This window comes from Bombus terrestris, chromosome 16 (genome assembly GCF_910591885.1).
Source record: "Bombus terrestris chromosome 16, iyBomTerr1.2, whole genome shotgun sequence".
In the NCBI taxonomy this organism is placed as follows: Eukaryota; Metazoa; Arthropoda; class Insecta; order Hymenoptera; family Apidae; genus Bombus; species Bombus terrestris.
The window spans coordinates 6,586,584-6,610,968 of record NC_063284.1 but is presented as its reverse complement, the minus strand read 5'-3'; the positions used below and the strand labels follow the sequence as shown (position 1 = coordinate 6,610,968).

The window sequence follows — 24,385 nt, the reverse complement described above, 5'->3', positions numbered from 1 at the left end:
ATTTATAGCTTTGGATGTGTAACGTTGTTTTTGTTGAGAACCCCTGTTAAAGTAGTTCCTATATGGCTACATATATACAGAACCTAAGTTATACGAAAACTGAATGGTATGCGTTTACTTTAACTATGTTTGTATCTGTCAGTATATACATGTATACAGATGCAGTTAAGTTGAAAAACAACGTACTAAAAGATGTTTAAAAACTCACATGCAACTTCTAAATTAATAACGATAGTACATGTTTTAATAAAAAACATGAAATTATATACATAATTGTATGTATCACTTTAAAAGGTTTGTGACACAATCGTAGTATTTGTTTACTCATTATTTGGAAAATTACAACTGTATATATGATAAAAGAACAATGATGTTGCATAAAACAAACTTACGACTATGTCGCCTCTGTGGAAAAGAAAAACAACAAGGCACAGATTTGTTTACAGACAAAGTTAAAGGGATTGTACTAATGTCTATTATAAATAAATATTTCTCTAAAGAGGTATAATTCAAATATACTTTCTGTAAAGTATAATTTTTTAAGAATTTATTTTTATACCTTTTTGTTACAGGTGATAAATATTTCAAACTCTGATGCATTTTCCAAATATGTTTGTAGTGATTGCGAACAAAAGATATATGTATTTGATGAGTTCTGTTTGATGGTAGCTAATGTGCAGAAACAACTTGCAGCCCCATCTTTGGAAATTGATTTTGCAGAAGTATAAAATGATTTTTAACTATTTGTAATTAAATGTATAATTCTGCTTTAAATGTAAAATAATTTAAATTAAGAAAATTGATTTCCGCATCTTTTAAATTGAAGTTTCATATCAATAATATGTGCACAAAATATTAATCATATAATTTCAACAGATTTTTGACTGAAGATTTTAAAAAATGACTTCAAAATAGCTCATTTAATGCAAAAAGTATTCTATTTAATTATAGATTAATTATTACATCACAAATATTTTTTATTTTTGATAAATATATCAGTATTATATTTACAGGATATGTTATACCAGTTGAAACAAAGTGATACACTACCAAAAAATATCTTAAACAAGCAGGGAGTAAAGAAAAGTACATGCCCAATATGTGCTAAAAGTTTTAGATGTCAATCACATTTAAACAGGCATAAACGTATTCATACTGGACAAAGACCTTTTGTTTGTAATGTTCGTAATTATTTAGTTTATTTAAATAAATAAAAATTGAATACATTGAACACATTAAGAGATTATAAAAATCTTTTTGTATTTTAGTAAAATAGTAACATTTTTTTAGATTTGTAAAATGTCATTCAATCAACAAGAAATCTTAATGAAGCATAAAGAAAGACATGAAGGAAAGAAACTATTTCAATGTGCAAATTGTCATCAATCATTTCGTTATAAAGTTTCTTTGAAATCTCATATGATAAATTTTCATATAGACATGGAACAGTCCGTTAATAATCAAAATCTGCAAATGGAAAGCAATTCATTTACATGTCCTGAATGTGGTAAGCAATTTGTAACAAAATATAAGTTACAAAGGCATTCAAGATGCCACACTGGTGAAAGACCATATCATTGTACTTTCTGTTTAAAAACATTCTCTCAAACTGGTAATTTAAAAGTGCATCAGGTGAAGTATCACCAAATGCATAGTTCTGTAACTGAAATAAGAAGACAGACTCAATACAATGATCAAATAGTTGACTGTGATATACCTACAACGTTAAATAATTTCCATACAGTTAACATGTCAGAAATCGAATTGCAAAATACGATAAACGAAACTATAAATTCTACAGAGCAGAGTAGTTCGTATGCCTCAAAAATATATGAAAATTCTTTATATATTGATGAGGAAATTGAAACAATTCTGGATCGCGATCTTGGCCAATTAGGACAAAATAAATATTCTACAAATGTACAAGACAAAGTACCACTTTGCTTAAAACAACCAGAGACTCCTGAATTACTGCACAGTCTATTATATGATGATGGTTAATTTTCGCAAGTTGACTGTGTAATTGTTTATTTAAAATAATATCAAAATTATTTATATTCCGAATCCGGAATTAAGTTACATACATATTGATAATTATGAAATTATACGTACTTCTTTTCATTAATATACATTTCTATTTTGTTAATTATGCTATACACGTATATAATTTCTAGAAAATAGTTTCAAACATGCATTATTAATAATTTAACAATATTTGTTAATGCTTTTTATAAGCTTTATTATTTAAAAATTTTTGTAAATAATTCTATACCTTTTATTCTTATTTGTTGTAAATAAATAATTCCATCTGTATACAAGTTACATACGTACAAATTAAGTCAGTCTTGTTCAACTTACACCATAGCTTGGAAAACTTGTAATACAACCTACTCGCCTATAGCTTTAAGAATGAGATAGAAACGGAAAGAGATGATAATAGATCTGTTGATCTCTAATAGATCTAGAGGAGGACAAAGCCAAATAAGGGGCTTTTTTCATGGCCAGTAGTGGTTTAAGTCATTATTCTGTATAAGGAATTTCATCTATTACGATATATTGAATGTGACAGTAATAACAATTCATTTATATTTACTCATCAGATATGGTATTATAAATATTATATAAAAGAATACTTTCATTATCGTTAGTAGGAAAATTAACAATTTATACAACAACCTACTAGTTATCGTATATTAAAATATTTACTTAAATTTATTTCTTTTTATATTTAAATGTTTATTAAAGTAATAAAATTAGAAAACTCTTTAAAAATATATATGAATTTATTTATAAATCTTCCATTCAAGTATCCTGCGCTTTTTACTTTCAACAAATATATACTAATATTAGTTAATACTAATACATTAGTCTTTTTGTAATATTGGAAATGAAAAAATCATCTACACAAAAGGATTTAAAAATGAAAATAATATTGAAATCAAACAAAAATTAAATAATAAAATAAAAATAAAGCCGATATTTAAATTACAGCATTATATTAAATTGCTTGTCGAAATGTATAATATTGGCGACTTAATAGTAAATTTCATTATGTTTCTGATAATATATCCCTTGAAAGACATGTAACAATAAACTTCTGTCTTCGTACACAATTGTTTTTCGATAAAATAATCATATTAATACAGCGTCGAATTTCTATTTTTACAATAGCATTATAATTACATTAATGAAGAACAGCTAACCGGCCAGTGTTAGTAGCATAAATTAAACCTTGGCCAGGTTGTGGTGCCCATCTGATACAATTTATGCTTGTATGTCCTCCATTTGATTGATTATTTTGTAGTATATCTCTAACCCACAACATAGTGTTCCTTTTACTCATGAAATGTAAATATTTCGCTAGATTATTAAAGTCCAAATCTTGCATACGTGGTTTGTTATTTTCAGATTGTTTATGTGTTAGTCTGTAAATAATAGCCATAGTATATTCCTTTCCAATAGCACTCCTTGCTAGACCTACTAAAAGATGCTCCTGTGTTGGCGAAATTGATACAGAAACCACAGAATTATATACTTCCGCCCAATAAATTTCTTCTCCTAACGTTTCCCATTGTAAACTGTAAACTCCTAAAAATAATGTTGTGTGAGACTGTAATATGTGATATAAATATATGTTATAATATCAAAATAATATACACATAATGCATTCATACATTAATCTTAAAAAGTTGCTCACCTGCAGCTCCCATAAAGCATGTTGCCAATAGTTTTCCATCCGAAGAAATATTTACGCTAGCGTCATTACGTATTTTACACTTGTGTATAACAATATTTTTTTCAGCTATAATATAAGAAGTACTTTATGAATAAATTACTCTACTTCAAATATTGAATATAATAGTGATAATAATATTTACAGTTTGTAATATCAGGTATTTCCCCCTTAGAGAAGTCCCATGCTTGTACACGATAACTGGAGATTCCTGAGAAGTTTAACACTACTGCTGAGACATCTTCTAAAAAATTTAATATTTCATTGCATATAAATCCTATTAGTTCTGTTTTTATATAACGAAACCCATAATCACTGTCTGAAGGTGCATGTAAAAGTATAAGGTGCATCAGAACTATAAATTAATTAAGTAGCAGATACATATTAGATGATGATAAAAAACATTTTTTGTTTGATAAACGTATAAACTCATTTTATTTTTTTAGCATTAAGACTAAAATAATAAGGGAATAATTTTCAAAACTATTTTTACTTAGAAGTATGTTTTTCTACCTAAAATATTTTTACAGAAATTTTGAATTAAAATCTTCTAAAAGACACATTATGTACAAATTATTTCCTCAGCATTATTTTCCACAATTTCTTAACAATAAGTAAGTATTCAAATATGCTTCGTTCTAATTAGTCTTATAAATAACATACCACGATTTCTAAGTCACAAAGAAAATTCTAATTGGAACTCTAAATTTTTTGTATCATTACTTACCCGAAGAAGGTCTTTCTTCTTCATCATATGGAAGATTCAAGTCCCTTCTTCCTCTTCCTGTTCGCCGCCTTGAATTATAGATATATTGTAGTATGGAGGTTTCTTCATTATCTACTGATACACTACCGCGTAAATTCGATTGAGTACTGTGTGAAGGTTCGGATCCCATGGTTCTAAACGATTGAATCGCTTCATTTTGATCAGTTTGGTTACTTGGTACTTGACTATCACGAGTCGTTCTCCCATGCCTTAAACGGGATCTGCATAATTAAAAAAAAATAATAAAATTCCATTAGTAATATGTTAAAGAACATCTAGTGATATGTATATCATACATACCTGAGTATTCTTGATTCTCTTACATAATTATTTCCAATGCCTGTGATTAATTTCTTTCCTAAATTGTCAAAAGCTACATATCTGAAACATATAATCTAATATAACTACGTCTGATTCTGGCAAATATAAAATAAACGTAAATCTTAGATCTTATTATTATAGATCAGTAGTTTTTATATAATAGGCACACTACAAATATTACAGAAGTATATACTTTTTAATATCAGGAGACAGAATAATAGAGGAAATAATAATATAGGAAATATTTTTAAATTATATTTTTAAAATATAAAAGGAAACTGATATTTTCACAAATATCAAATTTATATAAATTTGATTTACTTTATCTAGTATTTATCAAAATTTATAGTTTATAATTTACTTTATAATACACAATGTACCATAACTTACCTTACTTTTTCAATTCTAGTCTTTGTAGATATTACTGCAAAGGGTTCAGGTTGACTCCAATCCCAAAAGTGTATTTCATTATTTGTTGCTATAACAAGTAATTTTTCGGATGGATGGAAGGCAAGAGAAGCTATAACTGTATGACATTTCACATTCCAAACCTTGCTATCATCCTATTCCCATAAAATATGTTGTAAATAAATAGTATAAATAGTATAACATTTTATAACTTGTAAATACTCTTATACAAAAAATACCAGTAATAAGACTGGTCAAATAATTGAGGTAGGAGTAAAGAAATTATTGGGACATTATGACCCAAGATTATCTTTCTTATGATTAAGACTTTCAGATGTCCAATAGTTTATTCTTATAGTGAAATAAAGCTACTAACCCTTAAATCCCAAACCCGTACTTGACCACCAAGACAACCAGATGCTAGTAAGTAACTAGAAGAGGGATGAAATGCAATACACCATGGAGTGCGTGGATGACCAGAAAGAATTTTAATGTTTTTTCTAGTTGCTACATCAGTAATATAAACACTGTGATTTCCATGGGCTGATGCTATTTTAGTGCTAAAATTTAATAGAATAAATTAATTTGCAACAAAAAATTGCTTAATAATTAGTATCTTACCCATCAGGACTGAAAACCATTAAAAATGTTGCTTTAGGATATCCTGGCAGATCATATTCCTAAAAAGAATTAAAGTAATAGATGAGATGATATTAAATAGTTCTATAAGAATAATAGTTATATCTTTCTATAGAGCAATAATTCTATAATTACCAATTCTCTATGCTTTTTTCCAACTAATTTCATTTCAGCTGCTGATTCTAATGTACGCCTTGTAGTTTTATAGCAATTGTAATATAAAAATCCCAAATCTCTAAGCATTAAGTTTTGTAATATGTTATGAGAGTGATTGCAATGAAGCAATTCTGGTATCTCCTTAACCTGCTCCATTTAGCAGGATATCCTGTAATATTTATAAAATTAATTAGGAAGACTGAACTAAAAATTAAATCTCTCTTGATGAAATTAATATACAAAATGTATAAAGCATAACAAAAATATTCATCAGCTTTCATAGCTAAATTTAAGCATTTGAATCAGTGCAAATGTATTCAGCAGTCATTTTTACAATTTATTTCAACTTTAAAATTCACAAAAACAAGCTCAAAATTTGTAATATTTATGAATATTACTTGATAAATTGTTCTATGTGCAAACATCATACAAAAATAATATTGATCAAATAATTAATATTTCTGACCATAAGTGTTGAATAATAATACATACCACAAAATATAAATCATAATAATACATTTCTACAAATTAACTAAAAGCATATAGCAAATACATTTATTTATAGCAGCTAATTTATGCAATAACATTAGCACAAGAACTTTAACTTATAGTCTTGTAGACATAATTAACTGTTGTATAATTTCTTTTTTACAACAAATGTATATGAATAAAATAAAAATTTAACCTTGAAATTTAAGACCAAGATTCATTTTTCAAATCTCCATAGCTGCAGGTATCCATCTGTGAAAGCCATGATATTTTTTTATACTCTATGCATAGGAATAATTAGAATTATTTTTCTTGCTTTGATATACATTCCCTGAATATCTAAATGCTTTTGTATAACTACAAATAAAATTTAAAAAATATTTCATTTACACCAATTTGCTTCCAGTCAGAATAAAAGGAGTGACAAAGAATTTATGAAATTATGTTATTATAGCAAGCATTTTCATTTTTATGTTTTTATTGCATACCTATTTTAATAAATTATTAAAGTTCTCTTGATAAAAATGAATTTAAACTTACAGATCTGTCAAAAACAAAATGTAACTTTTTAAGGTTAGAATTAAAAATTTTGAATGGAATAACATTTTATAAGCTTAAATATTATTTTTAACACTTCCTTAAAGTAAAATTTTTAACATTATAAAAATATAGGAATAAATAAATAAATTTCTTATTCTATAAATATAAATATAATATAAACCTCAACAAGTGTAATGTTATAAATATTGTTATTTTTCTCTTTTCAATGAGAGTAACTCACAGTAGTTTTATATAAACAAGCCTACATAATAGTATATCTAATATATATCAAATTATTTTAGAGTATTTAACAAATATCGTAAAAATTTAGAAAAAAATTAAGATATCTATAAATGTTAATTTTGTATCGCATTTAATTCGCTATATATATTTAAAAATAACAAAAAATACTTATGCAAATAATTATTTTTAAAAAATGTATGGTATTATTTTCTCAAACATGCTTATAAAACTTTATTATAAACAAAGTGTTGCATGTTTGACTAATTTTTCATTAAGATAAATGAAATACATTCATAAATTTGAACAATCTGTTACTTATAAATTCGTATACATTAAAATAACTTTTAACAAATGAAATACGTTAAATTTAGCAAAAATTAATCTCAAAAATAAAAAATTCAATAACGAATAATCACTGAATTGTTGGAAACATCAAAAGTACAACATATAATTTGCATGCTAAACATTGTTGTTTAGCACGCGTATATGTTATCATAGGAATCTACATTACATTAATTATTCAAAAGCATAGCCAATACTACCTGGAAATACAGTGGTATCTTGTTAGAATGTGGCCGTGTTGTCTGTGTTATCTGTTATCCCCACCGCTTCCTGAAGTTGAACTCCAGCGAAAAATTAACCAGCTTATGTGTATCAGATATTCAAGCTTAGAGCTCAAAATACAAGAGCAATAGAGGATAAACATCACCGATATGTGTATATACTAGTATACATAACAGTGATAAGCATAGTTTCATATCAAACACTTTAGGATCTATGAACTTTCGCGCGGGAATACCTTATAGGTTATGGAAATTTTTTCACATGCCTGTGTATTCCACACAACAGCGTTTATTTATAATGCGATGCAGCTAGCGCCAAAGTTCACAATTACTTTTTGATTGATATTTTGGTGCTAAAAATGGCTATAAGGCTTTTTTATAATATAGTATCTGCGAAAAGATGATTGTACGTGAAAAAACAAATTGGAAATGTAGAATAACAATTGTTCATAGAATCCTTAGTTTTAAAGAAAATAAAATTCAAAATTTATTAAATATAGATGTACCAATTTTTAAATTTTACTCTATATTCTTAATTGCTAGTTTTGAAATATCTATTTATTTTCAATTTATAAATTTTTTACATACGTCATCTGTAATATTAAATAAATGTACACTATATGCATTTTTTCTTGATTTTTATATTATGCAACAGATAAACTTTCTTTTTATATATTATTTAGTGATTCAAAATACGCAAATTTCCAGAAACTATCTTATTTTCTAAAATTGTGCCTGCTGGAAGGTCGATGCGTTCTCCATGGTTTGCAATAATTATAACAGTTCCTTTTAGAGTTACACCTTTTCCAAAAGTAACATCACCTGATACTGTAAGGTGGTCTAATTCCAACAAATCTGGTATAGCTGGAAATCTAGTAAGGAATTCTTTAACCTATGTGGAAAATTTTACATTAATTACAAAATATTCTAGCTCTCAAATATCTATAATGTATAATTATAGAAATGAAACAGTAACCTTTGAAAAATGATTATCGCCCAATTTTATAAGAGGTGTTGTAGGAAACATTCGTTGAGGACTCATTACTAATGAACCATTGCGAAGAATATACAAATTGCTCATAACAAGCATTAAATCTGAAGTCTTCTTCACTGGTAAGAATCTACTGCGTGGAACATTTATACCTATTTACAGATTTATATATATGTACATCCAACAAGAAAATTTAAAAGATCATGCAGAACATACAATCTTGGTTTCCTCTTACCAATACTCCCTTCAAATGATTTCATAGCAGCTCCAACAGCTGTTTCTAATTGAATAATATTTAAACCATTCGAGAAGGTCTTATTATTTACAATAATCTCCATATTCAAGGAATTCTTCTCAAGTACCCTTTCAATAGCTAACAAGATAAGAAATAAATATTACATTTATGAATTGTATAATTGGAAGAGAGAAATAAGTACCGCTGAGTTTTATCCATAAATTATTTGTATTGAAAAACTTGAATGTTTTTATAGATTTGAAATCATCTACGTGGTCCTTTGGAACCTGAGCAATTTCAAGTAGACGTAGCTTATCCTCATATTTGATTAGTGTGCCACCCTGTACAGACATATAAAAGTATGCTTGTTTTAAAATATTTTAACATTTCAATTTATAAGAAAAGATTATATTACCTTAACATCAGCTCGAGTTTTATCAGTAACTTCCATAACGAATTCAAGAGGCGAAGCTTCACGTTTGTCTAACAGTAATTTCAAAATTTTGAAATCTACGGTAGCACCTAGATTATCAATATTAGAAATGAAACAATATTCACGCCCCTGTATTGAGAGAAAATATTTGTTAAATATAAATAATATTGTACGCGCGTTACATAATTCTTAATTTAAAAAATCATAATGTATACATATATACCTCTTTTATAAATTTTTTTAATAAACCTGAATTTCTGAAACTTTCATAGAAGTCTCCATGACCAGGAGGATACCACCTATTAATGAGTATAAGTATCCATATATGAATAAATATGTGTATTTAATAAATAAGTGTCAACAAATTATTTGATATTAATCTTACGCTTCAATGTCATCATTAACATCACAGTGTTTTGCAGTCGGAAGTAAAGAATCTCTGTTTATACGAGGATAACAACTTTGATTAAACGTATGAATATCAACATCTATTCCTTTATATTTTCTAATAATTCGTTGTGTATCATCATCCGTATTGAAGGAATTCATCAAAATAAGCGGGACATTTGCATTGTAAGTTCTGTTCAAATACTGCAAAAAAAGAAAATATATATATAAGAAATAATAAATAATAAGATAAATTTCCTTTTCTCTAAACATTTCCATATAACTTTAAATCATATATATTTTATAATACTATAATTACCTCAATCTGTTGTACAGTCAGATCTAGGAACGTAAGCCCATTACGTACTGCTATTACAGATTTAGGACCATGGCATCCCATACTAGTTCCTAAGCCACCATTCAATTTTATAACGATTAACTTGCTTAAAAGTGCCTTCATTTCTTCTCCTTCCGGAGTTGGCAAGGAATTGTAATCTCTTATCTAAAAATATAATTAAATTTTTTCTAATTATAATTAAACTTATCTTGGCATTTCAATATCTTTTTCAAGGAAAAATGTTACAAAATGACGGGGTAATTCGCTATATTCAATTACATTTGCAATTTTAAGTTAAAAATTATTATTTACCGCATCGTCGGGCAGCTTCTGTATACGATCCCATTCTAGCGAAGGTCCTTCCTCCTGGAGGAACCGTTTGAAGAGGTGAGTGAAGCCGTCGAACTGTCGATGGAACTCCTCCTTGACCTCCCCTGTTGCGCTTTCTTCGAGCTTCTCTAATTCATGTTGGAGTTCGTTCAGGGCATCCCTCTTAGTTCTTTCGCGGAATGCCTGTGTATCTGAGGGACTGCGTTGATGACCGCGTGCCTGCAGATTTATTCACCAGGATATTTGAAAAACAGAGCGATAAATACCTTGTCTCTTGAAAAATACGTTGGGCCTGTCGTCGCCACCATCCAATTTCGTAAGATCGTGCATGACGTATGGACGGTTCCTTATATTTTCTTTCCCGTTTTTTTTTTTTATTTATTGTCCCTTTTTTTTAGAATGTTATTTTTGTTTAGATTTATTTGAGATTGTTACCGAAAGAACTTGTTAAGAAGGAGCAACTCGTTAGGCAGCCTTATGGAGAAAGAAGATACTATTTTCCTGGTTCCCGTTAAACGATCCTTAATCAAACAAAGATCCTAATAGTTTGAATATATTTCTGTTTATGCATTCTTGGTGACACCGTCAATGATTATTTTGTTTCTCGATCGTAGTTTCTTTTTGGGAAAATGAATTGATATTTGATAAATGAAACAAGTTTTAGATATGTACAGTGGTATGAACTCCATAGAAATCTTCTGTGAATGTACTATGAATTGGATGAAACCTTCTATGAACGTATTGTGTACGAAACATTTTTAAATTTCATTAGTATTGTAATGAGACACGACTATCGTGATTGTATTGGTACATCTGCGGCAAAACTACAAGACAGCTATGATTTTGGTGAATATTACTATATAAAAACATAATCTTATAGAATTGTTAAAGTAGAATCGAGTTATTTCAGTAAACAGATATATGTATCCTGACCAAAATATTTGTAACAATTTCAGTTTAAATAGAGATTATTTACAGTTGCAGATTTTTCAATGAATGACAATGCGACAAAACTATGAGACGAGAAGTTTTTTTATAAAATAAATAGGAATAATTCATGAAAAATAATTTGTATTTACCCATTAATATGTAATGTGTACTATCACCTTTGTTTCTTATCATTTCGATTATTCTCTTTAGTAATAATTCATGAAATTTGTGTATAACATTTTGATCCAATGATTCCTTTTCATTTAAAATACAGTTGTTTAACTCTTTTATAGTACTGAATTGTCTGTCACGCGCATAAACTTGTCGCGCAAAAAACTAGCAGTTTTTAACAATGTTCAGATCCAGAGATTTCAGGAACCATAATAATATTTGATATTTTTTGTTTCCAGAAAATTTTTAACGTACTTTGCATAAATTATCGTATCGAGAAATAAAATTTTGTGTAGCCATTTCATAAGCATATTTAATTAACAGTATTTGGATTGTTTAAACATATAGAGTTTACTCTTCACTTCATCGGAAACAAACTTGATATTGCTTTTACCAGCGTAATCTATGGTTGCCTACGCTGTAACACCCTCCCCACCCATTTGTCTTTTCTGTTTAATGAGTATCTCCTTTCTGAAGTCATAAAAAATAATGAAGGCCATTAGAACCATACTAAATTAAAGCGTTCGTTTGAAAATATTACTTCCCTCCATGTTCTGTTTTACTTTTCTCTCCGCGAAATCAAACCGTATTTTTGGTAGTGGTGTCTTCGGAAGTTTTAGCCGGTTCAAGTGGCTTACTCCTTTAATTATTCATTGTACATTCCTTATACTTGTATTGACTACGTCTTCTGTTGCAATTTGTCATGTTATGAAAGCTGAATTCAGTGTCACCCTTAACAAGTTAGTTGTTGCGAAGCTCTTTGAGAAGTGTGTACCCAAAGTGTGTCGCGAAAAGTAAGCGAGTATACTCGTCAAACACAGAGTATGTGTGGTTACTATAATATAGAATTAAGTTGTAATGAAATGACTGATTTATTTCTTAATTTTATTACAAACGGAGTCCATCATAACACAAAATATTGCTATTTCTTCATGACGAGTATACTTGTCAAAAACAGCTAACTGGTTGAAACGGCACGTCTTTCTCGAGTAATTGTAAGTAAGCTTTTCGGCGTCTACCCGCACGCTTTTTCGAATACCTTTTCGTATCCCTTAGATAGTTACGTAAAGTAAGGCGGCTATTTTAATATGCGCGGTACTTTTACCAATGAAAACTTTTCCTTTTAAAAGCTACTCATTAATTTGCTTCCACGAGGCATCTTACTGTATATTTAACATAAGGACTAGCATTTTTCATATATAACACATCCAATAACACAAAACTAATTACTAAAGTGAAAATTACACGAATAACTCATTACTTTCCGCCTTATAATTTTGTCGCAAAGAAAACATATTCATGTTGAATATCCAAATTCTGGGAATGACAGCCTTCGGTATTTCGTAGAACTGAACAGTAGATATGCTTCTATATTGTAAAGTAAACAATAGTATTACGAATGAAAGAAGAAGATTCCTGAGTGGGAATTCCTGAGTTAAATATAATTTTTCTCAATTTTTGTGTATGTCTCGTGGTTTTGTCGCAGTGTGTAATTATTAATTGCAAGGACAAAGCTATAAATAAAATTATCGTAAGTAATTTTCCACATGAAGAAATACATTTACAAATGAATAAATGAATTTTATAAATACTAATTTCTTGATAAAATCAACATATAACTGCGTACAGTGCACATTGATATTATGTTAAGCTGCTTTTATCAAAATCATTATCGATATGCAAAAATCACCCGAGGCTGTCACTTTAAACTACGTGAATATTGTCCTTGTTCTAAGGAAAGACTAATTTCAAAAAGATTATCGTCAGATCCTAAGACGAGATTTCAGTTGAATTTAACGAGTTCTTGTTTTACGTAAACACATAATTTTCTTTTCTATCTAACTTGAGATAAACATGCCTTTTAAACATAATTATTATATTTTGTTTTTAATTGTCTCTGTATAATTGTAGAAAAATACATCGTTTTAGCAATTAAAATCGAATACTTATCGGACTAGTTAAGCTAAGTAATAAATGATATTAGAATCAGATATTTTCTGTGAGTGAAATGGACAGAAGTAAGATAATGGTATTAGTCACATTCATTGTTTAAAGAACCTTAAAAGTCAGCCGATAAAATTCATTAGATAAGTATTCGTCGATTCATCGTCAATCGTCAAACAAAAAAAATATAAAGAAAAGATTAAAGTGTTAAAAGTTCAATGCGATTATCAGCTTTTTATATTGTGTAAAATATTATTCTTTTTTAATTCGAACATTCAGTCTAATAAATTTTGACTAACGACATTAAAATTCAAGGAATGAAATATAATCTGGATGAATTACATGGTATTTGGATTATTCATGCTGAACCCTCAAAGTATGTAAACGGTTGCTCTCTAATCAAATATGCCAAGTATAATGTAATAATAATCAAGTATAATGTGAAGCTTGAAAGTAATTGTAGATAAATATAAAAATTACGTTAGAACATCAAATTGTGAGAAGTCAATTTTGTTATTTATTAGTATCTTCTGTCACTCTATCTTCAACATTAAACACCCGTGATAAATTATACCAATAAACAATGATGATTAATACAGTAACAAATGTGATAATAGACAATTTTTATGAATCTTCGACCTCTTGTATTTTTGAATTATTTATAGAATTTTATTTTATGGATAGAAGAAGCATTTTTAAACGTAATATTCAAGCTAAGTTGCGAAATACATATCTATATAATCAATATTTAAATAATCGGTACAGAAGCGAGAAAAATTCTTTATGACATCTTATAGTAAGAGTTTACGTCGTACATATTTGTTACGTAGCAATTTTTAACAAGTATTTTTTAGGTTCCAAAAGTAAATAAAAAATTCTTGAAATAGTTCTTTTAATCTATTAGTGTAAAAGGAGCTTTTGAAAGTACGTTTATCCATAGAAAACGAAATTCGCCTTAAGATTTTTAAATAGCAACGTATATATTCCTTTTCACGCTCTTGAATTGTACGAATAATCAATTCAAAGAGACACGTGAAAAGAAAGATACATAATGTCACTTAAAAACCGCAAGTCGACTTTACTTTTTATGGAAATGAGATACTTTCATGTTTCTTCGTATGAATAGATTCTTCACGATTGTGTCGAATCGTTACACAATTAAATTAATAATTTTAATATTTTTTTAGCTTTTTCTATTCAAATTTATCGCCTACTAACTTACGAGGTAATATCGTATTACGAGGAAGAAACGAGAAGTTCGTTTAACGAACGATAACGAATATTATTCGATCGTAGCGAATATATGAATTGGTCTTTGCATTTATTCCTCCTTCATAATTTTTATTTCTGAGATAGATAAAAAACATGAAAACGGGTGATTATTTCCTGTTCGTAACAAAGGACTATTTAAGTATTTAAAGGAATGATTGTGACATTGCTGAGACGATACATTATCTTCTACAATTTCTTTGAAAAGAAAACTTTAAACAAAACGTTATTTATGAAAGGATGTTATCTTGTTGTATGAAAAATTGCATTTTATTTAATTAATTCACTTTAATCATTTTAACTGCATTATCTTACTTTCTATATTCCTATTTCCTTTGCAATTACTTACAATTTAAAAAATAATATATAATTTGTGCTTATAGTTTCAGAAATCTTTAAAAGTTTATATATATAATATATAAATGTTATATATATATATATATATATACACACATATATATATAATGTAATGAATCCGTTAATGAAATGAATGAAAATATTAATAAATCATAAATCTATAATTAATAATCTCCGGATCTTTTATGTATTTTTTTAAACATACAAGGATACATAAGGATACATAATATTATGATATCCAGAGTAAAGCACCTATTATTGTATATAGTATATGAAACAAATTTCTTTTTACATTTCATTCCATTAATAATGTTCATAAAAATAGAAAATTGCATAACTATCTGCAGCCTGTTCATTACGTACTCGTAGATTATGAGACATAAAAAAAGTAGTAAATAATATTAATTCCCATTCGTGTAGAACATTCTGAAATTATATGCAAAGATGATAGGGGGCAAAAAGGGGGATCATGACATGCATTAGGAATTATCTCTAACATAATACCCGTGACAAGTGCATTTCTGTTGATCCCTTTTAATAACACTGCTTTAAAGCAAACTCGAGATGCCAACACTCATGATGTAACATAGCGAACATATTTTAATCGTATTGTGTTAACATGCAATTGCTAGATCTTAGATAACATTGTGCATATGACAAAGCATTTATAAACAACAATTGCACTCAATCTAATCGCGGCTTGAATTGTCATTTTCGATGATTGATTCGTTTAATTATTGTTATCTACCGAGTGTGACAATGTATTTTTCTACAAGCAATACAAAAAAACTACCCTTTAAACAGATAATAGAGAATTTTAGAAGTTGCATGAAAATGAATGGAAAGTTTATATGTATTTAAATTTACCAACTTGTATTATGCACAAAACATAAATACAGAAAATAAATACAAAATACATAAAAGATCGGGCGGACGTAAAACGCGACTTATATTTCATTGAACGTAGTAGACATAACGATTTGTTTGTGTGATGCAATACAGTAGATAAGTGGAACGAATTGTGTATGTTGAATACAAGAATGATGTCAGTGTCGAAAGTAAGTTTTGAGAAAATTACTAAATGAACATCACTGTATATTCAACTGATTAAATAGGAATTACCAAATTAGATATTTTCTAGACCTAGTAATATTTCTATAAAACTATCTATGATATTTTTATTTTTCTTCTTCTTTTCTTTTTTTTTAAGTTTAATTGTTATAATAGGGATATTGTTATAAATTTAATTATTAGATAAAAGGCTTAAAAAGGAAAAGCTGGACAAATATTTAAAATCATCCGAAAAGGTTGTTTTTAGTTATATAAAATCACGATAATTCAGGAAACGGTTATAAGAAGACAGTAATTTTCATACTACTTAAATATAGGCTAATAAAAGGAATTTTTGTAAATCTTCAACGAAAATTATTTTTCAAAATATAAATAAACTAGCTATTTATACAAATTAATAAACAGTTAATAATACTTTTAGATAAAATAGAGATATATAGTAAACAACTTTATTATCTACTTAATATCTATGTAATATTTGAACAAACGTACTAGTTAGAAAAATGTGATTCTCGAGATAAAAATAAAGATCGTGTTACATACAGGTTTCCAACAGAATACAAGTTCTGTTAACACAGTCAGCATTGACTCGCAAAAGTCATAACGACTATTTCAAAACCATGAAATCGAAATTTCCAACAGGTACGAAGAAAAGAACGTACGAATTTATTCGTACGTTTTGTGCAAAACTCGCGTAAATACTCTGACAACGTTCTTGCATTCGGTATTATGATTAACTTTGTCGTATTTGTATATGGTATAGTCGCGTTTTGTAACGAGCGATGAACTGGTAAATCGTTATCACTGATTTTGAAGAGAAATCCCAAAATCCTAGCAAAACCATGGAAAACAACACCCTCTATTTCCTTTCTCTGGGTACACGATCACTTACATTCAACAAGTATACCATTCACATATAATATATCTGTATATCTCTCTCAAAGCTCAATGAGAAGAGCGAGAGCGTTTGCGCGCGCGTCAATTTTCCACTCGTGCAGAAAAACGTGCGAACAATTGTTTAAATTCTCGTCAGGGAGACGTGTGACGCATGCGGACTGAGCTTTCCGATCCTCGAACGAACAAAACCTGACTGAACGCGACACGAGCGCCCGAGTCAATGTATCTTCGAGGAGCGTCGACGTGTTGTCATCGCGGTATAAATCGTCGTATCTCGATAGGAAGCACGTTTCCTATGGCTTCGGATTTCATTTTTAACAAGTGAATCGCGTTATAGGCAGGTTGTAAGCATTTATTAAACGATACAGCCGAGATATAGCCAGGTTGTAAATTACAGAATTAATCAATGACAACCATTGATTTAAGGCTTGGCGTTTTAAGATTAAACCGTGAAACTAAACTGTTTTAGTATACTGAACAATAGGAAGGAAAAGTATTAATGATATATAAAAATAATATGGCGGAGATGTAGAAATAAAGAGAGCAATATTTTCCATATTATTAAATATATCTAAATTTATGAAACTGTATATTACATATATACCTACGAACGCTTATGGTGATACATAAACATATACAAACAAACATTAATTACACTGTTTGGTATAATGAAATAAAATTCGTGTATGGTAACATTCCATCGTGACAAACAATAGGAAATACTTATCGTTACTACTATCTATTCCCATTTCATTATGAGTAGTTATCTGTTAAAGAGGGAAGCCTATAAAATATTATTTACAACATGGGTATTGATTAGTACTACTATACGAATTTTGTCTCGACAAAATATTATATTACCATGACGTGAATCTTGTCTTGTTATGACTTACCAAATAATATGACTAACTTTTATGTATACTTATAATTAATTTTTATCTTATTTACAATATATGTAGGTGTTTGTGTATAATATATAGTTATGTATATTTACATATATTTAAAAATGCATTGAAGAGAAGGTTTTTCTTTTATTTCTATATTCTAACTGTACGAATTTTCTCTTTTACTGTATGTTTGTAAAAAATATCTTGCGACTTCTCTATACGTTTTCAAATTGGTTTTAAATTCAGACAATACAATTGTAACAGTCGTGCCTCGTTACAATGCTAATACAATATCAAAATGTTTTATATAACACGTACGATATCAAAGTTTTCCTTCGTAAGTAAGCCACTACATGCGCGACGACCAAAGACATGGTTTTTGAAACTGTTATCGAGTTGTCCTCTGGCCATGAATTTTATCATAATTGGACCAATCAACGTGACTTTGCAACTGTGGCAGTATAATCGACTCGATATCAAGTGATTTGTGATCGCTGACGAGGTCGAGTAATAGTATCATAAGACTAGAATTTCTTATCTAGCCGCGTGTCTATGCTCCTTATCCCAATAAAACACCATTCAAAGTTCTTTCACGATTTACACATATGTACTGCGAAAGTGCAAATGATAGCAAATAGGAAAATACGCGTAATGGTTGACGACGTAAGCGCCACGATTTTAATGAGCAATGGAATAATTTGATCGTTCTCAATGACGATATAGATTTGAACTTTGCTTTACTTTTTGCATTCTATTTCGTTCTATGGACGCAATTTAATCCAGATATGTGGAATTTTTTTGCGATATTTCCAAAGCGATGCTATTGTTGTTAGTCGACTTTTAAAAAATGGCTACTCGTCGTGAAAAATATTGGATGATATCTGAACAATTGCGAAACATAATAAGATTACTTTTCAATCATCTTTTTAATAGGATAGTAGGCATATCTAAGTTAATATAATAGATATGACAAATACAGTACGCATGTAAAATATTGCACAAGTATACGCACGAAAATTGCCAAGTAATGGAGCAATTTGATTTTTTATACTCGTGTATTATATAATATACACGAGGAATTAGTAATTCTTTCAATTGCATGCTTGTTGCATCACGTTATTTTTATTGGAACTATATATTATATTTCCAACATATTAAATTTTTAATTAGTATAAACTTTACGCCTTTTACACTAGTACTAGTTAAAATATTAAAACTCGAATACTAATTTAGTCGACTGGTGAGAAATTTTAGTAAGTCGCTTTGTGTAAATGCAAATTTAGTCGAGTAGCTTAATCGACTGTCGACTAAGTGGTTGACTAACAAAGGGTATCAGGTAAAGAACTCTAGAGTTAGACCAGAAAATTTATCAAGTTGGATTCAGTGATCGATATTGAACACAACTACGTTTTACTAACAACTACACAACTAAAATTTGCGCTCGCACACGCAATTTTAGTTGCCATTGGACCTTTAACCGACAGTCGATTAAGCTAGTCAACCAAATTTGCATTTACACAAAGTGACTTACTAAAATTTCTCGCCAGTTGGCCGTTCAATCCACCCGCTTGTAGCCACCCTGAAGGTTATCATTCAACGAGATAAATCTTGACTCGTGAATCTTCCGTCGGTTTGAAACGAAACTTTGTAAAAAAGAATTAATCACAGTAAGGGAATCAGAAGGTTATCAGTGTTTAGGATTGAAAAATATCGGAAATGTATACTCGGAAATATACGCGAATCTATCTGTTATTCTTTTGGAAAAAAACTACTCGAATTGACTCGACAATCCTTCAGTAAGATTATCTGAAGGTAGTGTGTCACGAGTACGAGTCATTGACTCGCCCCTACCTTCTAGTAATTGTAAGTCGTGGCCTCAGAAAAAATATACATATGTAATAATTGATAACACGAAAAGAACGATAATATTGAAATTTTAGGAATAATAATTTTAATAAATAATGTATGAATAATTCTTATAATAAATGAATTTAACGCATAATTGTCATGATAAGTTAATAAGTTGCTAATAACCAAAGTTGATGCGACTCAGCCAATATTTAAAAGAATTTGATGAATAATAACTAACTTTCATAATAAATAAATTATTTGCAGACAAACAAAATTGTTTTGATGCATTTCCTTACAATTTATATGCATATAAAATAACAGGCGAAATTTTATATACGATATACTTATCGTAAGTAAGCCTCGTAAAAGTAAGCCTCGCATCTTCTGCAGTCAAATGAAACGTAACCGCGAACTATCTCACACTATCTTGCGTAATAAATGTCTTATAAGGAAGAATATATATTAATGTTTGGCCGTAGTCGAGATGAGGTGTTTTATACGTAGGAAAACTGACAAATAGTCTCACTACTCCAATAATTGAGAGCAATATTAAAAACACGTGTTTTCTAAATGAAACCAATTTTAATATCGTACATTTAATATCGAATATTACAATATTTTCTATATAATAGTTGAAACGAACCAAAATCTGTTTTTATACAACATTCTCTGAAATAAATTTCTTACTTCCGATTTATTATAATTATATTATGGAATTTATATTTCATATTATGTTCTTCCTTGTGTTTACTTTTTTAATATAATTGTTTAATGTTTCATCATCTTCTCACGTCGATAATTGTTTATTTGTGAGTCTCTATTACCCGAACTACGATTGAGTGTAATTTCGTAATACATAAAAGACTTATTCTTATAATGAATACTATACACGCGTGTAAACGTCTATTATAGGAACTGTTCGGTTATCCGAACTGCTCCATTCTCCCATTTGTTCGGATAAACGAGTTTCTAGGCATGTGGGTTGGAAGAGTATGATCATAAAAAAGGACAAAGCTCCGCGCAATTAAAAATAGCCAATGTTAAAGAAATTTTCTAAATTTTCTAAAAATATTACTTTCTTATCATATTGTCATACTTCCTATCATAGTGTGCCATGTACTTTTGTGAGATGAAACAAATATTTTAATATTAACATAATAAGCAAACGAAATTTTTATTTTACAAATTGCTTGGCAACATGAATGAATGAATGAATAAATCTGACCATAATATTTCAATGTAATAATTGTTTTCATACGATTTTTGAAATATTTATTGTAAAATAAATATACGAAGTAAAATCAAAATAAATCTTTAAATATATAGTATCAAATTAGTACACTGCAATTTTAATATTCTAAAAGATATGAATTCGCATAAAAATCCGCAGTGTAGTAATAATAAATAATTGTTATACTATATATCCTTATACCATTGAAATTAATAATAAGCAATGTTTGCTTAATTCGTTACTATGACTTTTAGACTTCGTTACAGTACTCTTATGACAGCTACGGCCTACAGATAACCTTCTGTTCTTGAAATAATATACACCTATATATTATACAAAACGTCTATAATTTGCATTTATATTTGTGATCTTGACGTTTCATATTCACATATCTATTTTTATTTTACCATCCATAACATAATGACAAGGAAAGTTATTCAAAGATATCATGTGTTCGACATGTTTTAAATTATATAATCCGATTAAAATCACGCATAAACAAAAAGCAAAATAATTGATCATATGAAATAAATAATAAGTCATAATGATCGCAGAAAAAATACACATAACCTCAACGTGTGAAAAGGGTAAGATTTCTGTATATATACAAAATTAAGACGTTACCAAAAAATGCATCGATTATTATTTGACAATTTGAAAACATTTAATAGGTAACGAAACATATGAGTATGTTATAAATTGACATTAAATTTTAAATAAATATTCTACAATATAAAACTACGAATATTTATAGTGAATCAATGTTTCAGGATAAAAATGGAGGGGGGGAAGGAAACGAATAGATTTTTTACCTTTCTGTCATCTACTTGTAGCATCGTTATTAACCTCTTTAGTCCACGCAGAAGCTGTTTCCTAGTACTCGTCTTCAGTAATCTTGCAAAGGTTACCAAAAGATAAAGTCTCCGCTTTGGATCTCGGCCACCGTGTTTAGATTTTATATGTACCTATATATGTAGCAGTTGTACTCAATCTATGGATCCGGTAGACTATCAGACAACGTACAGTGCATACACATGCCATTGGCGAATTAAATCTACATATATGTAAATTATATATATGTATGTATATCTGCGACATAATCAATTATTCATTCCTGTAATATATATAAATACAGACATGCATTAAAATAGTAATCATTGTGTTGATAGGAATTAGATGATTCTCATTCTTATATAGATTATACATTTGTATATGTATACTAACCTATATATGTATAGGTTATGCGTATAACCTAAGAATATTGCTTATCTTAATAATCAACAGTCAGTGATAGACTACACCGGAAAAGGTAATGTAATTTTATGGAAAGAAAAATAACGGAGGAAATGTTATTTATGTAATGTTTTTTAATCGATTTTATATAATTTATGAATTAACATTGAGAGCTGTTTGAAGAAAACGTCATCAACAATGGCTGAGATATCTTCTAATACCAGTGCCAATGAATGTACTCCAACGAAAAAAATTAAAATAGAAACAGAAAATGAATGCAAAAATGCCACTAGTATACATGACGTAGAATTCTGCTCGTCTACATTTAATATAAAAAAAGTTTTGCAAAATAATTGCACAAGGAAACAGATATGTATAGAGGGTGCTTTTAAAGGATATGAAGGTTCGGCGGTTATTTTATTGGAGAAACAAAATTTTTCGGATGATGAAGCAGCTTTGAAGGAATTATTTAATAAAGACACAGTTTTACACAAACTTTATAACAATAATATTTATGGGAATTATGAGTGTTATCCCCTTAAAAAATATAATGGTAGACTATAGTGAATTTATAACCTCATTTTCCTTTTTCTTCTTGCTTGATTCTTGAAAACGTTTGTATCATTTAAGGTATAAATGCGACGATAATACATCCTGCAACGGCAAAACATATCGAAAAATTTCGGAGGAAAGATCTTCATATCATAGATGAAACTTATGAACTATATCAAAAAATTACTCTTCCATATATAGAATCAAGCAGTTTTTCTATAGAAGTATGTGTACAAAAAAATAGGAAAAGTATAATATACAGCAAAAAATAAACAAATATTCGATACATTTTTCATGCCAAATATATGAAAATTTAATTTGCTTTTATTGCTATAAGATTTATTTATTAGATTGAATTTTTGTACTTTTTTAGTGGGTGTATAATATTTTGGAACATAAGGCAGAACAAGATAAAATTGTATACGAAGATAAAGATGAGAAGACTGGGTTTATAATAGTAAATGATTTGAAATGGGATGGGCAAACAAATACATTAAAATGTATAGCACTTCCATTTCAAAAGATTCAATGTATTAGAGAGTTGAATGCATCTCATCTTCCTTTACTAAAGAATATAAAAGAAGCTGGAACTGCTGCAATTGCTGAAAAGTTTAATGTACCTGCTTCTCAACTTAGAGTATATTTACATTATCAACCATCCTATTATTATCTCCATGTTCATTTTGCATATCTCATGTTTGAAGCTCCAGGTAAGTTTAGAATAAATATTTTGGTTTATTTTTATGACTTGTTGCTGTGCCTGCAGCTATAAAATAAGTTTATTTTATAATAGATAATGTAATAGATAAGAAAAATAATTAATCTTCTAATCTTGCATAATTATTTTACAAATTTACATTATGTTTTAAAAACAAATGTATCACAGGTTTTCAAATGTTTTTCTTACATAGGTATATATGTGGAGAAAGCACATCTTCTATCTACAATTATAAGAAACATTGAATTAATGTCAGATTATTATACAAAGGCTGTACTGTCATATGTTGTTGCTGAAGGAGATCCTTTGTACACTAAATTTCTAAAAGAAGGAGTTATAAATGAAGTATCTAAATCTAAAACTACAGAAGATTGAGAAATAGGACAAGAATAATTATGTGAATTGTGTGAATAATTATGTGAATTGAATTACAAGAATAATTAAAGTGATTGTAATTGTTTTATAAACTGTGTATGAAAAAGTGTATCAGCATTTTACAAATCAAATTAATATCATTTACCAGTGTAATTTTATAATTTTAAATTATTATAAATTCAATTTAATATGCTTTGTAATTAATAAATATTTTATATAAGAATCATATGAATCGCTTTTCACTTAAAAATTTTTAATTAAAAAAGAGTGTCTCTGGAATTAATTCTTATTGAATTGACATAGTCTCTTTGAAAAAAGATAAAGTACA

The 24,385-nt window shown here is 28.4% G+C and overlaps 4 protein-coding genes across 16 annotated transcripts; 2 read left to right on the top strand and 2 right to left on the bottom strand.

Annotated features, from left to right (window-relative positions):
• The first annotated feature begins 38 nt into the window (after positions 1-38).
• LOC100643139 (gastrula zinc finger protein XlCGF58.1) lies at positions 39-3,389 on the top strand. The gene is made up of 4 exons (XM_003401750.4): positions 39-502; positions 573-722; positions 1,014-1,181; positions 1,291-3,389. The coding sequence occupies exons 1-4, from the start codon at positions 368-370 to the stop codon at positions 1,999-2,001; spliced, it is 1,164 nt and encodes a 387-aa protein (XP_003401798.1). The 5' UTR covers positions 39-367; the 3' UTR covers positions 2,002-3,389.
• On the bottom strand, positions 2,980-8,327 carry LOC100642424 (activating molecule in BECN1-regulated autophagy protein 1B). Of its 8 annotated transcripts, none has more exons than XM_048413199.1 (11): positions 7,838-8,327; positions 6,709-6,764; positions 6,003-6,192; positions 5,850-5,908; positions 5,605-5,788; positions 5,211-5,383; positions 4,800-4,880; positions 4,461-4,720; positions 3,879-3,977; positions 3,698-3,802; positions 2,980-3,588 (listed from the first exon to the last, which is right to left on the bottom strand). In XM_048413199.1, exons 3-11 carry the CDS (start codon positions 6,177-6,179, stop codon positions 3,185-3,187), a joined length of 1,542 nt encoding a protein of 513 aa, XP_048269156.1. In that variant the 5' UTR covers positions 6,180-6,192; positions 6,709-6,764; positions 7,838-8,327; the 3' UTR covers positions 2,980-3,184. The 8 variants fall into 8 exon arrangements, with proteins under 8 accessions (XP_048269156.1, XP_012173189.1, XP_012173193.1 ...); XM_012317804.3 differs by lacking the exon at positions 6,709-6,764 and having other exon boundaries at positions 3,346-3,425; positions 3,482-3,588; XM_012317799.3 differs by lacking the exon at positions 6,709-6,764.
• A 152-nt stretch (positions 8,328-8,479) lies between these two features.
• LOC100642664 (UTP--glucose-1-phosphate uridylyltransferase) lies at positions 8,480-22,128 on the bottom strand. 6 transcript variants are annotated; one of them, XM_012317795.3, is made up of 11 exons: positions 21,992-22,128; positions 10,838-11,092; positions 10,554-10,762; positions 10,224-10,406; positions 9,903-10,108; positions 9,741-9,816; positions 9,500-9,646; positions 9,287-9,425; positions 9,085-9,222; positions 8,835-9,001; positions 8,480-8,750 (listed from the first exon to the last, which is right to left on the bottom strand). In XM_012317795.3, exons 2-11 carry the CDS (start codon positions 10,899-10,901, stop codon positions 8,538-8,540), a joined length of 1,542 nt encoding a protein of 513 aa, XP_012173185.1. In that variant the 5' UTR covers positions 10,902-11,092; positions 21,992-22,128; the 3' UTR covers positions 8,480-8,537. The 6 variants fall into 6 exon arrangements, with proteins under 6 accessions (XP_012173185.1, XP_012173182.1, XP_012173181.1 ...); XM_012317792.3 differs by lacking the exon at positions 21,992-22,128 and adding an exon at positions 17,206-18,123 and having other exon boundaries at positions 10,838-11,110; XM_012317791.3 differs by lacking the exon at positions 21,992-22,128 and adding an exon at positions 17,206-18,123.
• Positions 22,129-22,610: 482 nt separating this feature from the next.
• Positions 22,611-24,283, top strand: LOC100643261 (m7GpppX diphosphatase). Its single transcript, XM_012317798.3, has 5 exons — positions 22,611-22,965; positions 23,043-23,188; positions 23,338-23,674; positions 23,876-24,081; positions 24,122-24,283. The coding sequence occupies exons 1-4, from the start codon at positions 22,611-22,613 to the stop codon at positions 24,055-24,057; spliced, it is 1,020 nt and encodes a 339-aa protein (XP_012173188.1). The 3' UTR covers positions 24,058-24,081; positions 24,122-24,283.
• Positions 24,284-24,385: the final 102 nt, after the last annotated feature.

Coding starts and splice junctions, on each gene's coding strand:
- LOC100642424 (XM_048413199.1), bottom strand. CDS start 6,179: ATGGAGCAGGTTAAGGAGATACCAGAATTGCTTCATTGCAATCACTCT. Junction 3,803..3,878: donor AATACCTGATATTACAAACT/GTAAATATTATT, acceptor CTTATATTATAG/CTGAAAAAAATATTGTTATA. Junction 3,589..3,697: donor ATGCTTTATGGGAGCTGCAG/GTGAGCAACTTT, acceptor CATTATTTTTAG/GAGTTTACAGTTTACAATGG.
- LOC100642664 (XM_012317795.3), bottom strand. CDS start 10,901: ATGCACGATCTTACGAAATTGGATGGTGGCGACGACAGGCCCAACGTA. Junction 9,817..9,902: donor GTTAATGATGACATTGAAGC/GTAAGATTAATA, acceptor ACTCATTAATAG/GTGGTATCCTCCTGGTCATG. Junction 9,647..9,740: donor TAAAAAAATTTATAAAAGAG/GTATATATGTAT, acceptor CTCTCAATACAG/GGGCGTGAATATTGTTTCAT.
- LOC100643261 (XM_012317798.3), top strand. CDS start 22,611: ATGGCTGAGATATCTTCTAATACCAGTGCCAATGAATGTACTCCAACG. Junction 22,966..23,042: donor TCCCCTTAAAAAATATAATG/GTAGACTATAGT, acceptor GTATCATTTAAG/GTATAAATGCGACGATAATA. Junction 23,189..23,337: donor CAAGCAGTTTTTCTATAGAA/GTATGTGTACAA, acceptor GTACTTTTTTAG/TGGGTGTATAATATTTTGGA.
- LOC100643139 (XM_003401750.4), top strand. CDS start 368: ATGATGTTGCATAAAACAAACTTACGACTATGTCGCCTCTGTGGAAAA. Junction 723..1,013: donor TGGAAATTGATTTTGCAGAA/GTATAAAATGAT, acceptor TTATATTTACAG/GATATGTTATACCAGTTGAA. Junction 1,182..1,290: donor AAAGACCTTTTGTTTGTAAT/GTTCGTAATTAT, acceptor ACATTTTTTTAG/ATTTGTAAAATGTCATTCAA.